Genomic DNA, 14468 nt, shown 5'->3' with positions numbered 1-14468 from the left:
CAGTAGGGAGAGAATGAACTCAAGACATAGGCAGCATCACTTCTCAGCCTTTTGGCTAAGATCAAGTGTGGTATCTGTTCTTATCATTTTAATATCTGATACGTCCTCTATCCGAGGACAGCATATTAAATGGATTTTTGGAGCAGGGAGATGGAATAGGAGCTTGCGCTGTTCACTCTACACATTGACCTGGTATTGCAGTACCTCCAGGAATGCTGCACCCCTTCAAAAGGCAAAAAAAAAAAAAAAAAAAATCCAAACAGAAGACTAAGAATCAGGTACATCTTTCCAGTTGGACCCTTCCTCTTGGAAAAGCCCATATCATGAACATCTCCAGGTGGCAGCTGCTCTATCTTGACCCCCTCTGGACCATCCACTCAATTATCACTGCACCTTATACACAGTTGTCAAGTGCTCAATAATTGTTTGTTGAACAAACCGAGATAGAATAGTTGCAACAGGTTCTACTTTTACTTTCTGTTGTGGTGGATGGGGAAGGCTCACTTCAGGATCTCAGACCATGGAAGCAGTATGAATCTGCTCCCTTGGGAAAGGACGTTCTGTAGCCCTGGAATGAGCTAAGCCAGGAGACAGGGAGCAGATGTGCCCAACTATAGAAGCCTTGGGCATTCACTTAAGAAGGCAACGTGCTAGAGCAGTGGTTTTCAGTCCTGGCTGCAAAAGCTGTGAGCTTCACATTTAGTATGTGTGTGCTATATAGCCACTTTTTTATTCAGTAATCTTCCTGATATAATTTCGGGGTATAAGTACTTGCCTTATGTTTCACATATTCCCAGAAATGTCAGTACAAGAACGGGAAAGGGAAAATGCCACCCAGCCCATTCATTACATAAGAAAAGGAGAGCATAGAGATGCTGCCTTTGACTTGCCATGTGGCCTTGGGAAAGTCATTTTGTCTCTCCAGACCTCAGTTTCCTCATGCCAATTGAAAGGTCAGATTGAATACTCTCACAATTTGATTCTCTGTGACAACTATAAATTCCAGTACCTTGTCTGGATTACCTGTTTAGAGAAGATTATAGCATGAGATGGAAGGAAGTGTGATTGCAATACCAACTACAAGGGATGAGACTCATCAGGCCACCCTTCAGAATCGTAGCCAGCACTTATAGAATACCAGGTATGGTGCTGAGTGCTTGGCATTAATTTGCCCATTTAATCCTCTCACCCAAAAACTATAATTATTATAATAAGGTGTTATCAGTGGTTCTCAAAGTGTAGTTCATAGACCAGCAGCATCAATCTGACTCAGGAACATGTTAGAAATGCGAGTTTTCACCCTAGAAGAAAGCCTAGGCAATACCATTCAAGACATAGGCATGGCAAAGATTTCATGAATAAAACACCAAAAGCAATTGCAACAAAAACTGAAGTTGGCAAATGGGATCTAATTAAACTAAAGAGCTTCTGCACAACAAAAGAAACTACTATCAGAGTCAGCAGGCAACCTACCGAATTGGAGAAAATTTTTGCAATCTACCCATCTGACAAAGGTCTAATATCCAGAATCTGCAAGGAGCTTAAACAAATTTACAAGAAAAGAACAAACAACCCCATCAAAAAGTGGGCAAAGGATATGAACAGGCACTTCTCAAAAGAAGACATTTATGTTACCAACAAACATATGAAAGAAAGCTCATCATAACTGGTCATTAGAGAAATGCAAATCAAAACCACAATGAGATACCATATCATGCCAGTTAGAATGGTGATCATTAAGAAGTCTGGTAATAACAGATGCTGACGAGGCTGTGGAGAAATAGGAAAACTTTTACACTGTTGGTGGGAGTGTAAATTAGTTCAACCACTGTGGAAGACAGCATGATGATTCCTCAGTAATCTAAAACCAGAAATACCATTTGACCCAGCAATTCAATTACTGGGTATATACCCAAAGGATTATGAATATTTCTACTATAAAGACACATGCACACACATGTTTATTGCAGCACTATTCATAATAGCAAAGACTTGGAACCAACCCAAATTCCCATCAATGATAGACTGGATAAAGAAAATGTGGCACATATACACCATGAAATACTGTGCAGCCATGAAAAAGAATGAGTTCATGTCCTTTGCAGGGACATGGATGAAGCTGGAAACCATCATTCTCAGCAAACTAACACAGGAACAGAAAACCAAATACCACATGTTCTCATTCATAAGTGGGAGTTGAACAATGAGAACACATGGACACAGGGAGGGGAACATCACACACCAGGGCCTGGCAGGGGATGGGGTGCAAGGGGAGGGAAAGCACTAGGACAAATACCTAATGCATGCGGGGCTTAAAACCTAGATGATGAGTTGATGGGTGCAGCAAACCACCATGGCACATGTATACCTATGCAACAAACCTGCACATTCTGCAAATGTATCCCAGAACTTAAAGTAAAATTAAAAAAAAAAAAAAAAGAAATGCAGTTTTTCAGGCTTATCCCAGACAGGCTGAATCAGAAACTCTGAGGCTGGGGCTAAGGTGCAGCAATCTGTGTTTAGCATGTCCTCCTGGTGGTTTGGAGACCCACTGAGATAGAGGAAGATACAGGCATACCTCAGAGATAGTGCAGGTTCAGTTCTAGACCACAAGAATAAAGCAAATGTCACCATAAAGTGAGTCACACAAACTTTTTGGTTTTTCTGTGCATATAAACATTATATTTACACTATACTATAGTCTATTAAGGGTATAATAGCATTATGTCTAAAAACAATGTATATAACTTAATTTAAAAATACTTTATTGCTAAAAATGCAAATGATCATCTGAGCCTTCAGCAAGTTATAATCTTTTTGCTGGTGGAAGGTCTTGCCTCAATGTTGATGGCTGAGGACTGATCAGGGTGGTGATTGCTGGAAGTTAAGATGGCTGTGGCAATTTCTTAAAATAAGACGTCAGTGAAGTTTGCTGTATCAATTGACTCTTCCTTTCACGAAAGATTTCCCTGTAGCATGTGATGCTGTTTGATAGCATTTTAACAGTAGAACTTCTTTCAAAACTGGGGTCAGTCCTCTCAAACCCTGCCACTACCTTATTAACTAAATTGATGTAGTATTCCAAATCCTTTATTGCCATTTCAGTGATGTTCACAGTATCTTCACCAGGAGTAGTTTCCATCTCAAGAAACCACTTTCTTTGTTCATGAAACAGAAGCAACTCCTCATCCGTTCGTTTTGTCGTAACATGGCAGCAATTCAGTCACATCTTCAGGCTCCAATTCTAATTTCAATTCTCTTGCTGTTTCCAACACATCTATAGTTACTTCCTCTGCTGAAGCCCCTCAAGATCATCCCTAAGGGTTGGAATCAACTGCTTCCAAACTCCTGTTAATGTCAATATTTTTACCTCCTCCCCTGAATCACAAATATTGACATTTAGAATACTGAATTCTCTTCAGAAGGTTTTCAATTTACTTTGCCCAGATCCATCAGAGGAATCACTCTCTATGGCAGCTATAGCCTTATGAAATATATTTCTTAGGTAATAAGACTTGAAAGTCAAAATTACTTTTTGATCCATGGGCTGTAGAATGGATGTTGTGTTGGCAAGCACAAAAACATTAATCTCCTTGGACAGCTCCATCAGGGCTCTTGGGTGATCAAATGCATTGTCAATGAGCAGTAATATTTTGAAAGAAATCTTTTATTCTAAGCAGTAGGTCTCAACAGTGGGCTTAAAGTATTCAAGAAACCATGTTATAAACAGATGCACTGTCATCCAGGCTTTGTCATTCCATTTGTAGTGAACAGGCAGAATAGATTTAGCATCATTCTTAAGTGCCCTAGGGTATTCAGAGTGATAAATGAGCATTGACTTCCCACTTGAAGTCATCAACTGCATTAGCTCCTAGCAAAAGAGTCAGCCTATCCTTTGAAGGCAGACTCCTCCTGTCTAGCTATGAAAGCTGCCTCCTCACTAAACTTCATCATTTCTAGCTTTTTGTTTAAAAGGAGAGACCTGCACCTTTTTCTTTCACTTGAACTTTTAGAAGCCATGGTAGGGTTATCAATTGGCCAATTTCAGTATTGCTGTGTCTCAGAAAATAGGTAGACCCAAAATAGGGAGAGAGATGGGGGAATGGCCAGTTGGTGGAGCCATCGGAACACAGGCAACATTTATCAATTAAGTTCCCCATCTTATCTGGGCATGGTTTGGGGTTTCCCAGAACAATTACAACAGTAACATCAAAGATTACTCATCGCAGATCACCATAATACATATGATAATGGAAAAAGTTTGACCAGCCACGGAAGCTCACACCTGTATTCCCAGCACTTTGGAAGGCTGAGGCAGGTGGATCACTTGAGGTCAGGAGTTTGAGACCAGCCTGGCCAACATGATGAAACCCCATCTCTACTAAAATTACAAAAATTAGCCAGGTGTCTTGTGCCTGTAATCCCAGTTACTTGGGAGGTTGAGGCACAAGAATCGCTTGAACCCAGGAGGCAGAGGTTGCAGTAAGCCGAGATCGGACCATTGCACTCCAGCCTGGGCAGACAGAGCGAGACTGTGTCTCAAAAAAAAGAAAAAAGAAAAAAAAAATTTGTATTGTGATAATTACCAAAATGTGACACAGAGACACATAAGCACATGCTGTTGGAAAAATTAGCACCGACAGACTTGCTGGAAGCAGGATTGCCACAAAACTTTAATTTGTTTAAAAAAACAAAATATCTGGGAAGTACAATAAATTGAAACTCAATAAATCAAAGTGTGCCTGCATATATTTTAACAGCTGTCACCAGAATTCATCTTGCAGGAAAAAAATAACTGTCTTTACTTAGAAAACTACATTAAGAAGATCTTGGGTTAAAAGGTAGGACCCCAATGCCTTGATTTGGCTGGTAAGACATCACAGGGAGAAAGGAGAGAAGGATTTGAAGTTCATAGGACAATCCTGGAAGGAAGGAATGAGGAGGAGAGAGACAGGAGCCAAGAGCAGGGGCTCCAGGATGAGGATTAGAGGTTGTCACTGTGAGGTGAGGTCCCAAATGTCCGCATGAGCAGCATTTTCTGTTGTGAAGGAAGGACTGGGTTTCATATAACAGTGGAATGATAAAGGTAGTAGCAGCAGCATGCAAAGTCACAGAAGACCACAGTTCCAGGCAATATGCCAGATTTGGGGTGTGTCGTGCAGACAGAGAAGTAGGGTCTGGGAAAGGTAGCCACAGAGAAAGTGGGGCACTGTCAGTTCTCAGACCCAGATCTGGCTGATTCGAAGACTTTCCACCGTACCCCAACCTCTCTGGGGACAGAGCAAACTATCAGGAAAACAGGTTTAGGAAGAGAAGAGAAAGGGATGCAAATAATCCAGGAGGAAGGGCCTGTTTGAACAAAAGCAGATAGGATATGTGTCACAGCCTGGCCCAGCACTATCTCCCTCCATTCATTCCGCTGCAGAAAACCAGAGGCTCTTTCTTTGGGGGAAAAAAAAAAAACTCCAGAGAAAAGACTTACAGAAACTGAACTGAGGTGGTTGTACCATGCAAAAAGCCAGTTTGCCAACCTGCCCATTCACATAGCACCTTCTATCAGCTTTTTAGTGTCTCGTCATAAAATATAAACAAAAGGATGACCAGATACTTGAAGGAAGTTTCCGATATTAAAGACAAAGTAAAACAAGCAAACAAAGCAGTAAACGAAGAAATTGAAGAAAACAGAAACAATGCAGAATCCAAAACTATATATATTTTTTTGTTTGTTTGTTTTAAATAACCTCAGAGTGGGAGAGATGTATATCCATATAGCAGTTCTAGCTTTGAAACAAGAACTAAATGTTATAAAACAGGAACAAACAGAGAAGAAAAAAAATGACTTTTTGGGAAAAAAATATAACAAATTTAAAATTTAGTTCAAAAATTTGAAATTGAAAGAGAGATAAATGGCAGAACTGAGAAAGTCAAAAGCACAATAGGGGCCAGACCTGGTGGTGCTAGGGTCTATGTCAGAGCTGCCCTGAGCCCCATGCACTCCCAACTGTGTTGCCAAAAGGTCCTCCACCAGACAAATGACCTCTCAACCCTGGCTGCATGTTCACATCACCCAGAGAGCTTTCAAAAATCCCAGTACCAAGTCATGTCCCAGACCAACTAGAGCAGAATTTCTGGGACTCAGAGCAGACATTGGTATTTTTTAAAGCCCTCCAGGTCATTCCAATGTACAGGTAAGGTTGAGAACTTGTGGTTGAATGGAAACAGCGTTATAATTAAAAGCACAAGCAAATGAAGTAAATAATAATTAGAAGTAGGATTACACATGATTTAGTTGGCTACATCTTGGAGGAAGCTAGGATGGGTTTGGAAAGGTTGTGTGCCACAGAGAACGCCATAAAGAACAGCGTGGCCTACACACAGCAGAGTTAACTGGAGCCCATGTGCTCCAGACAACATCCACATGCTGCTGGCCGTAAGGCTCCCCGCTGACTTAGAGTTGGAATTAGATAATGAAGCACGTAACTGCGTATTCACTTTAGCTGGCTTGGTTTACTGGGAAGGACATGTCAGAAATGAAACCCTGGCCAGGGAAATGTGGATGCCCGGCCTCGCAGCAATCCAGCCGTCCAGCTGGAAGAGAGAGTCGGTAGTGATGACCCATCTTCAAATGCCCTGCATGTGCTGGGCAAAACATTCTCAGTCTCACTTCACAGCATCAGTGTCATGTTCTCTATTTTACTGAGGCTCAGAAAGGGACAATGACCTGCTAAAACTCCCACATGTAGTTAGTGGTGGGTGGGGATTTGAACCCAGGTCCATCTGACTCCACATTCAGAGCCCACGTTTGTTGCACTAATGTCGAGATCCCCTTCAGCCGGTCTCCTGACACCACTGAGATGGAAAAGAAAAAAAGTAGCAAGTGAGCATCCATCTTGTCCCATCTCAAGGCCCCCCTCCTACACAGACCAGTCCTCCCCTGGTAGCTAACACACCTCCTGGCACAGGGGGATGCTTTGTAAGGGTTTGTTGAATTAAGTGAATGATCCTGAGGTGACCACCCCTTTCAGGTGCCTAAGCCTCACCAAAATTAGCCAAGGAATTCCAAAAAGACCAACATGGATGTGGTGCCAGATGCCAGGAGCAAGGTGGGGCTGGGAGCAACCAAAGGCCCGGGCCCTCTTTGCAGGAGGCTAGAAAGGAGAGGATTCTGTGTTCAAATCAGAATGAACTATACCAGATGTCCTTAAGGGACTAGGGTCTCCGGTTTGCCTTGGTCAACATCTTCCAGCCACCTGCTCTCCCTTTGGACATGCTACAGCTCTCTTAACATCACTGAAGCTCCTTAGCAGGTACTCTCAGCATCTTATGAGGAGCACATGCCAACTGGGAACACACATCTTCATTTTTAGTTTAGAAACTTTGGTCTTGGCCCTTCTCCCTTTCCCGCTGGGATTAATGGAACTTGCTATTTGCCTTGCCTGTTTGGGGACGACATTCTGGACGCAGATGGCAGCCTTTGGGTCAAGCTGCTGGGAGCTCTCACACCCATCTGAGGAGGGCCCGTTGTACACCTCGCCAGATGCCAAGAGCACAGGAGCACATGCATGAGCCTCCTAAGGACAAGAGCCTTAGCATTCAGGATGGAAGCCCTGAAGGTGAGTGCACTCTCCGTCTCCTGCTTATGATGGGCTGTGGGTTATTAAGGGGGTTGCTGAACTTGGAGGGCTGCATGAAAGGGCTGCAATGGAAGGGGGCTGATGTAAATGCACCCCTAAAAGTACCCTGGGAGGGAGACACCCTGTCACCGGTCTTACAGGGACCACAGACAAGAGGCTGATAAAGTAGCCTAAAACCCTCCCCGTTAAGCTGATCTCAGTTTCCATCTCAGTTCTGTCCATCCCACTCTGGGATCCCCAGGTGACCACGTATACTAAGAGGGATTACGGAGAGTCTGGAAACACCTGGCACCACACTGGAATTTTGGAGAAAGGTCTTCATCGGGGAAGCCAAGCAAAAGCTCTCACTGCAGGCCTCTACCCACCCCAAACAGGTGCACGGTGACCCTGTCATCCAAAGGGTCATACTTGGTCACACCTCTCCCATGAGTCTGCCCAACAGTCACCCCCTGAACACAGCAGAGACAAAAGCCAACAACACCAGAATGGTGCAAGTTAGGCATCAGGGGTCTGAGCAAATGCACTTTATTGTTCTGCCAACAAAAGCCCTCTACTGCATTTCAGAATCCACTGTAACAGCACCCAGAAGGAAAACCTGACCCAGGAGGCAGCCTGAGAACAGTGACACCATTGAAATGATGAGGAGTTGAGACCTTTGGGGGCAGCCAGCCTTTGTGACAGGCTCTGAGAAACTAAGGCATGTATTTGCAGTGAGCCTTTTCAGGGCCAGACCCTGGGCCTGGGCTCTGCCTGAAGAGAGGGGATTTGGGGCTACAAGGGTTAAGGTTGAGTAGAGGCCAAGTTCAAGCCCTAGAGACGATGGCCATGGCCTTCTGGGTCACCCACTCTCAGAACCGGCCCCCTGGGCAGGGCACACAAATGGGGCGGGGGCTGCAGGTTAGGCGGGCTGCACTAGGACCGCAGGAGGCTGCAGGAAGACAGGGAAGGCATGACTTGGAGGGTGAGTAGTCAGGTGCACATGAGTTACAAGGGAGCCTAGAAAAAAGAAAACAGTCAGATTACTATGATTTTCCAGTTGCTGTTTGCAGTAACTCAACATAGATCCTAGACTATGCAAACTGGGAAGCACCCTAAAAATCACCTGATCCTGCCCCCTCGTTTTACCAAAAGGGAAACAGGCCCTGAGAGGAAAGGGGGCTTGCTGGAGTCACGTGATGAATTTGCAGGAAGACCAGAACTAAGAGACCAGGATTCCAGACTCCGGATGCCAGGCTCTTTCTAGGCACCATGCTGTCTTCCCAGAACTTGATAGGTTGCAGTGAGAAGACCAGAGCACATGCAGTGATACTCACTTGCTGTCCTCACTCTCCAGCAGGCCCCGGTATGTGTTGATCTCACACTCTAGCCGGGCCCGGACGTCCAGCAGCACCTGGTACTCCTGGTTCTGCCGCTCCAGGTCAGCCCGGATCTCGGCCAGCTGGGTCTCCACGTTGGTAATCATGCACTGCATCTGGGCCAGTTGGGAGGTGTAGCGGGCCTCTGTCTCTGCCAGGGTGGATTCCAAAGCATCTCTCTATGAGGGCAAGGGTTGTGTAGGGAGGAAAAAGGCTAGAAGTCAGAGAATGAGCAAGGAGGATTCATCCGGGTCTCAGTGAGGCCTCAGAATCCAAGAATGGAAGCTCGGAGAATCAGGGTGTGAGCTAGGATGAACCACAATCAGACATCTCACTTGAGATGAGCTAATTAGCACCTGTGGCTTCTTTGATCTAGAGAGCATCTCCCTGTTAGTGTCATCTCTGAGTAACTGATAATTACTCAGAAGATGTATCTGCTTATACAAATATGGGACCTACTGCCTGGACATGTCAGTTGCTACAGGTCTCTTGTCTTTTACCACTGGGGGATTCATGATTGGGGCTGGTCCCTCATTCCCTCTTTTCTGCATGGAGAACCCCTGGTGCTCAAGAACATGGACCCCTGGAGCCTGCCTGTGTGGTCAAAGCATGGAAGCTGGGAAGCTTGTGTTCTCCCCGGCTTGGTCCAGAGGCAACTCCACCCTGCCTTGGGACTCACCATGCTGTGCTGGGCCTGCAGCTCAATCTCTAGGGTGTTGACTGTCCGTCTCAGCTCGATGATCTCTGCCTGGCAGGACTGCACCTGCTCTGAGCTGGAAACCACCTGCTGGTTCAGCTCCTCAGTCTGAAACATACATACACAGGACCTGGTCAGCAACACTGGGAACTTGGCTTCAGAGAGCTACAGAGGCCAGTTAGAATCATGAGCCAAGAAGGACCTTTGCAGTCCCCTAGTCCCACTCATTTATTTTATACTGGAGGATATTGCTGCTCAGAGGACAGCAACCTGCCCAAGTGGCACAACAAGGTCAAAACAGAGATGAGACTCAAAGTTAGGTTTCTTGATTCAGAGCCCCAGGGTCACCTCTGTGTGAGCCACCATGTACCCCTGTTGCACAGACTGTTTTTACCTACCTGGGTGTCAAACCAGTCTTCAGCATCCCGGCGGTTATTCTCCACCAGGGTTTCATACTGGCACCTCATCTCATCCAGAACTCGGTTCAGGTCAACAGGTGGGGCAGCGTCCACCTCAACATTGAGCCGGTCACCAAGCTGGCAGCGCAGTGAGTTCACTTCCTATGGCACAGACCAGGGTCAGTACTAATTCCCAGAGGGCTGCCTCCCAGGTTCACCTCCTTCTCATGTTCACCTCCTCCCCATGTTCACCTCTCCCCCATGCTCACCTCCTCCCCTATGTTTACCTCCTCCCCATGCTCACCTGTTCCCCATGTTTACCTCTCCCCCATGCTCACCTCCCCCCCATGCTCACCTCCTCCCCATGCTCACCTCCTCCCCATGCTCACCTCCTCCCCATGCTCACCTGCTTCCCCATGCTCACCCATTCCCCATGCTCACCTGCTCCCCATGTTCATCTCCTCTCCATGTTCACCTCTCCTCCATGCTCACCTCCTCAACATGCCCACCTGCTCCCCATGCTCACCTCCTCCTCCCCATGCACACCTGCTCTCTCACATTCACCTCCCCCCCATGCACACCTCCACCTCCGCATGCTCACCTCCTCCCCATGCTCACCTCCTCCCTCATGCTCACCTCTTCCTCCCCATGCACACCTGCTCCCTCATGTTCACCTCCCCCCATTCTCACCTCCCCCCCATGCTCACCTCCTCCCCATGTTCACCTCCTCCCCCAGGCTCACCTGCTCCCCCATGCTTATCTCCTCCCACATGCTCACCTCCTCATGGTTCTTTTTCAGGCAGAGCAGCTCCTCCTTCAGGGACTCTACCTGGGCCTCCAGGTCAGACTTGCACAGGGTCAGGTCATCCAGGATCCTGCGCAGTCCGTTGATGTCCGACTCCACCAGCTGCCGCAGGGACACCTCCGTCTCATACCTACAGGCATAGAACAGGGCACCTGCATCTGCATTTCCTTTTTCCATCTAAATCAGGCCTGCCCTCAGACTGGCCAGGTGCTGTGAGTCTTGCTTTTATGCCTCAGTGACAGAGTACAGCCAAAACCCTGAGCCCAGGCATCACCTGTGTCCAGTTCTAGCGGCCCCCAACCACAGGACAAGCAGGACAACTCACTTGGTCCTGAAGTCATCTGCGGCCAATTTGGCATTGTCAATCTCCACCACCAGCCTGGCATTCTCAGCCTTGCTGCACAGGGTCTGGGGATATAAAGAAGTTATTTCATTGCAAGAAAGGACATTCCATTTGTTGGAGCTCCCTAAGGCTGACAAGGGCTGCCTCTGGAGAGAGGAAGTCACCCATCCTCCACCTCTGCTAGTCCATGGGTATTGGAGGGTTGTGGGCAGCCTCTAGGGATCAACTATGGAAAGTCCAGGGTTTCTTCCAATGCAGTGTGTCTGTGACCTGTGACCCAGGTTAGATAGCTGCATGAAAATGCAACAGGAAAGGCCTGGCATGATGAACCGAAGCTTCTTCCTATCTCCCTGTCACCCAGACCTACTGGGGGCCCAGGGCAGTTCATTGCCAACAATGTATTCCAGGATTCTGTGGTCATAAATGGTCCCTCACAGGAGCCAGCTGTAACTTTGGGCCAGGCAAGAAGCAGATACAGGCCCTTGGCAAGAAGGAAACTCCTCTGGCAGGCATTTTCATCCCTGAGTCACTTATGGGAAGCCTGAACTGCACTAAATACATCAAACCCAATCTCCTGACTTTAAATAAAAGAGGAAATGAAGACTCAGAGGGGTGGGCAATAGTACCAAAGGTCACAAAGTTCATTCATAGACCTGATGTTCAAGCTCTGGCTCCAGTAACTGCCATCTGGGTCACTTACCCAGCCTGAACCTCAGTGTTCTCATCTGTATAATGGGCTAATGATACCTCCCTCAAAAGGTTATTGGGAGGAGCAAATGAAACCACAGAGGTGAACATGCTTGGTGACTTCCAACATGCCCTGTGGGAACAGAACTATCAATGAATACTGGTGACACCAAGTTCCTGGGAATCCAAAGCCACTCTGAACCTCTTACCTTCTTCTGGAGTTCCTCAATGGTCCGGAAGTAGGACTGGTAGTCGGGGCACATGTAGGGGACCTGCTGCTCACACCACTCACGGATACGGCTCTCCAGGCTGGCATTCTCCTGCTCCAGCTGACGCACCTTCTCCAGGTAGCTGGCCAAGCGGTCGTTCAGGGATTGCATGGTCTCCTTCTCATTGCCAGTGAGGATGCCCTCCCCAAACCAGCCCCCACCCACGCTGTAGCTGGTAGTGAAGCCTCCGGCGGGGAGGCAGAGAGTAGGGAGGCAACTGGTAGCCCTGTAGCTGCTTCTGCCCACACCCACTGAGCAGGCAGAGAAACTTCTGGCCCCACAGGAGAGACTCGGGAGCTTGCAAGAGCTGCTGGAGTACATTGCAGACACATGAGTGGAGCCCCCACTGGCCCCTCCTGGGCTCTTGAGAGACCCAGAAGAGAAGCCCACCTTGAGGCATTTGGAAGCCATGGCCCCTGCAACTCAGATGCAATTGATAGGTCTCTGAGACCAGACACCCCAAAGCAGAGAAGCAGCTCCTTACCCCAGATTTATATCTCTGCCCCAGTGGGCGTTGGTTGGCCTTTACAAAGTGTTTTCTCCTCATTAAAGTTAACACCACTTTCTTTTAAAGCCCCTCATTAACCTGTTATTTAGTTTCCTGTGAAAATTTACCAGCCTCATAAAATAGGAGCCCCGTTGCTATGTCAAGACTCACCTCCACCACCCCACATCACTGGCAAGACCAAGTCCCCATCAGTTCTTCAAAGGGACCTGTCATCTGAGCCCAGACCTCAGCCTCCGCATTAAGCAGGCGTGGGAGTTCAGCCACTGTCTTGACTTTCTCCGACTTTGACTTCTTTTATGGGCCCGAGGGAGTAGAGGAGGTCTCCGGGGTGCTCCCAGGAGATGGAAGAGTAAACTTGGTTGTTGCAGGAAGGCAGGGGTCTTGTGGCCAGGGAGACACAGAAGGCTCTCGAATTGGCCCAGAAAATATGACTAGGGTGACCAATTTTCTTGGTTTCCTCAGGCATTTTCTGGCTTTAGTTCCGAAAGTTCCATATGCCAGGGAACCCTCAGTCCTGGGCAAAATGGGGCAGCTCGTCGCCCTAGATACTGCAGAGCCCTGATGGACACTTCCCTGCTCTTTCCCTTGCCAGGAAGTCTGCCCAGGTTATAGAGCCTAACTTCCAGCCACAATGCCTAGAGGTCAGTTAATTGGACACCTGCCCATGATGACATCTAGGAGGGCGTGTCTTCCCCAGTCCTGGTTGAGAAATGGAGAAGCCCTTCCTTCTGGCTGCCTGAATTGGAGCTCTTTTCACACAGCCCTATCAATAACCCAGCTGATGGTAGCAACTATCATTCACTGAGCATTTAGTACCCACCAGCCCCCACGCTAATCTGTCTCTATGTATTCTCTTATTCAGTTCTCACACAACCTCATGAGATTGGCATCACCAATAGCCCATTAAATAGAGGAGGCTTAGACTGTTGCAGGAGCCTGTCCCAGATCACAGCTGAACAAGCATCTGTACAACTGTTCAAGGCGTGCTATCTTAAGACCCCACACACACTGTGCAACACAGTCGTGGATAGAAAGGTGCTGACTCCTGCAGAAGGAGCCAATGGTCAAAGTGGAAAATGGCTTAACTAAGGTCCACACAGGCTTCCCAGTGAGGCTAAAGCCCAGGGCTTCCAGCTCAAACCGCAGGCCCACCCCACTGCCTCTAAGGGCCCAGTCCTGGTTAGGCCTTCCCTCTGGAGCCTGGGCCCTGCTCCAGCCCTGCTGTGCCCTCCCAGCTCTGAATGCCCAAGGCCGTGACTGTCGGTGGATTTCCTGGCCTCCAATTGACTGACATCTGATTGTCTTGTGTTTCCGCCCTATTTTCCCAGGGAGACTGTAAGCATGGGGGCAAGGACTGACCTTGTACTTTTTTTGAAATCTCTGTAGTGTTAAGCACAGTGCTGGGCTTCTAGATGTCTATGAATTAACCAATTAATTAAGTGATTTTCCCGTGGTGAATTGTGTTAAGAAAGGAAAGAAAGAATGGAAGGAAACAAAAGAGAGTAGGGAGCAGGGAAAGGAAAACACAGTCAGTCTTACCATTCCTACTTTTTTTTTTTTTTTGAGACAGGGTCTCACTCTGTTACCCAGGCTGGAGTGCAGTGACACTATCTCGGCTCACTGCAAGCTCCAACTCCCAGGTTTACGCCATTCTCCTGCCTCAGCCTCCCAAGTAGCTGGGACTACAGGCACCTGCCACCACACCCAGATAATTTTTTTTTTTTTTTTTTGTATTTTTAGTAGAGACAGGGTTTCACTGTGTTAACCAGGGT

General features: G+C 47.3%; 2 protein-coding genes and 1 non-coding gene across 3 annotated transcripts in view; 2 read left to right on the top strand and 1 right to left on the bottom strand.

The window, feature by feature from the left end:
- Positions 1-7890, top strand: part of LOC117067026 — a 76572-nt gene extending 68682 nt beyond the window's left edge. Inside the window, exon 5 of the transcript XR_004430573.1 lies at positions 7465-7890. The gene's annotated coding sequence lies outside the window, so the exon portion shown is untranslated. The remainder of the gene's footprint in view (positions 1-7464) is intronic.
- On the top strand, positions 36-226 carry LOC117068136. The gene has a single exon (XR_004430993.1). It is a non-coding gene; the product is annotated as a U2 spliceosomal RNA (small nuclear RNA).
- Positions 7891-8123: 233 nt separating the features above from the next.
- On the bottom strand, positions 8124-12676 carry KRT35 (keratin 35). The gene is made up of 7 exons (XM_033183050.1): positions 12129-12676; positions 11215-11297; positions 10863-11019; positions 10085-10246; positions 9669-9794; positions 8948-9168; positions 8124-8630 (listed from the first exon to the last, which is right to left on the bottom strand). Exons 1-7 carry the CDS (start codon positions 12597-12599, stop codon positions 8483-8485), a joined length of 1368 nt encoding a protein of 455 aa, XP_033038941.1. The 5' UTR covers positions 12600-12676; the 3' UTR covers positions 8124-8482.
- Positions 12677-14468: the final 1792 nt, after the last annotated feature.

Source organism: Trachypithecus francoisi, unplaced genomic scaffold (assembly GCF_009764315.1).
Source record: "Trachypithecus francoisi isolate TF-2019V2 unplaced genomic scaffold, Tfra_2.0 Lachesis_group20, whole genome shotgun sequence".
In the NCBI taxonomy this organism is placed as follows: Eukaryota; Metazoa; Chordata; class Mammalia; order Primates; family Cercopithecidae; genus Trachypithecus; species Trachypithecus francoisi.
This window is presented reverse-complemented; position numbering and strand designations above follow the sequence as displayed.

Coding starts and splice junctions, on each gene's coding strand:
- KRT35 (XM_033183050.1), bottom strand. CDS start 12,599: ATGGCTTCCAAATGCCTCAAGGTGGGCTTCTCTTCTGGGTCTCTCAAG. Junction 11,020..11,214: donor GCAGATGACTTCAGGACCAA/GTGAGTTGTCCT, acceptor CTATGCCTGTAG/GTATGAGACGGAGGTGTCCC. Junction 8,631..8,947: donor CTGGAGAGTGAGGACAGCAA/GTGAGTATCACT, acceptor TCTTTTTTCTAG/GCTCCCTTGTAACTCATGTG.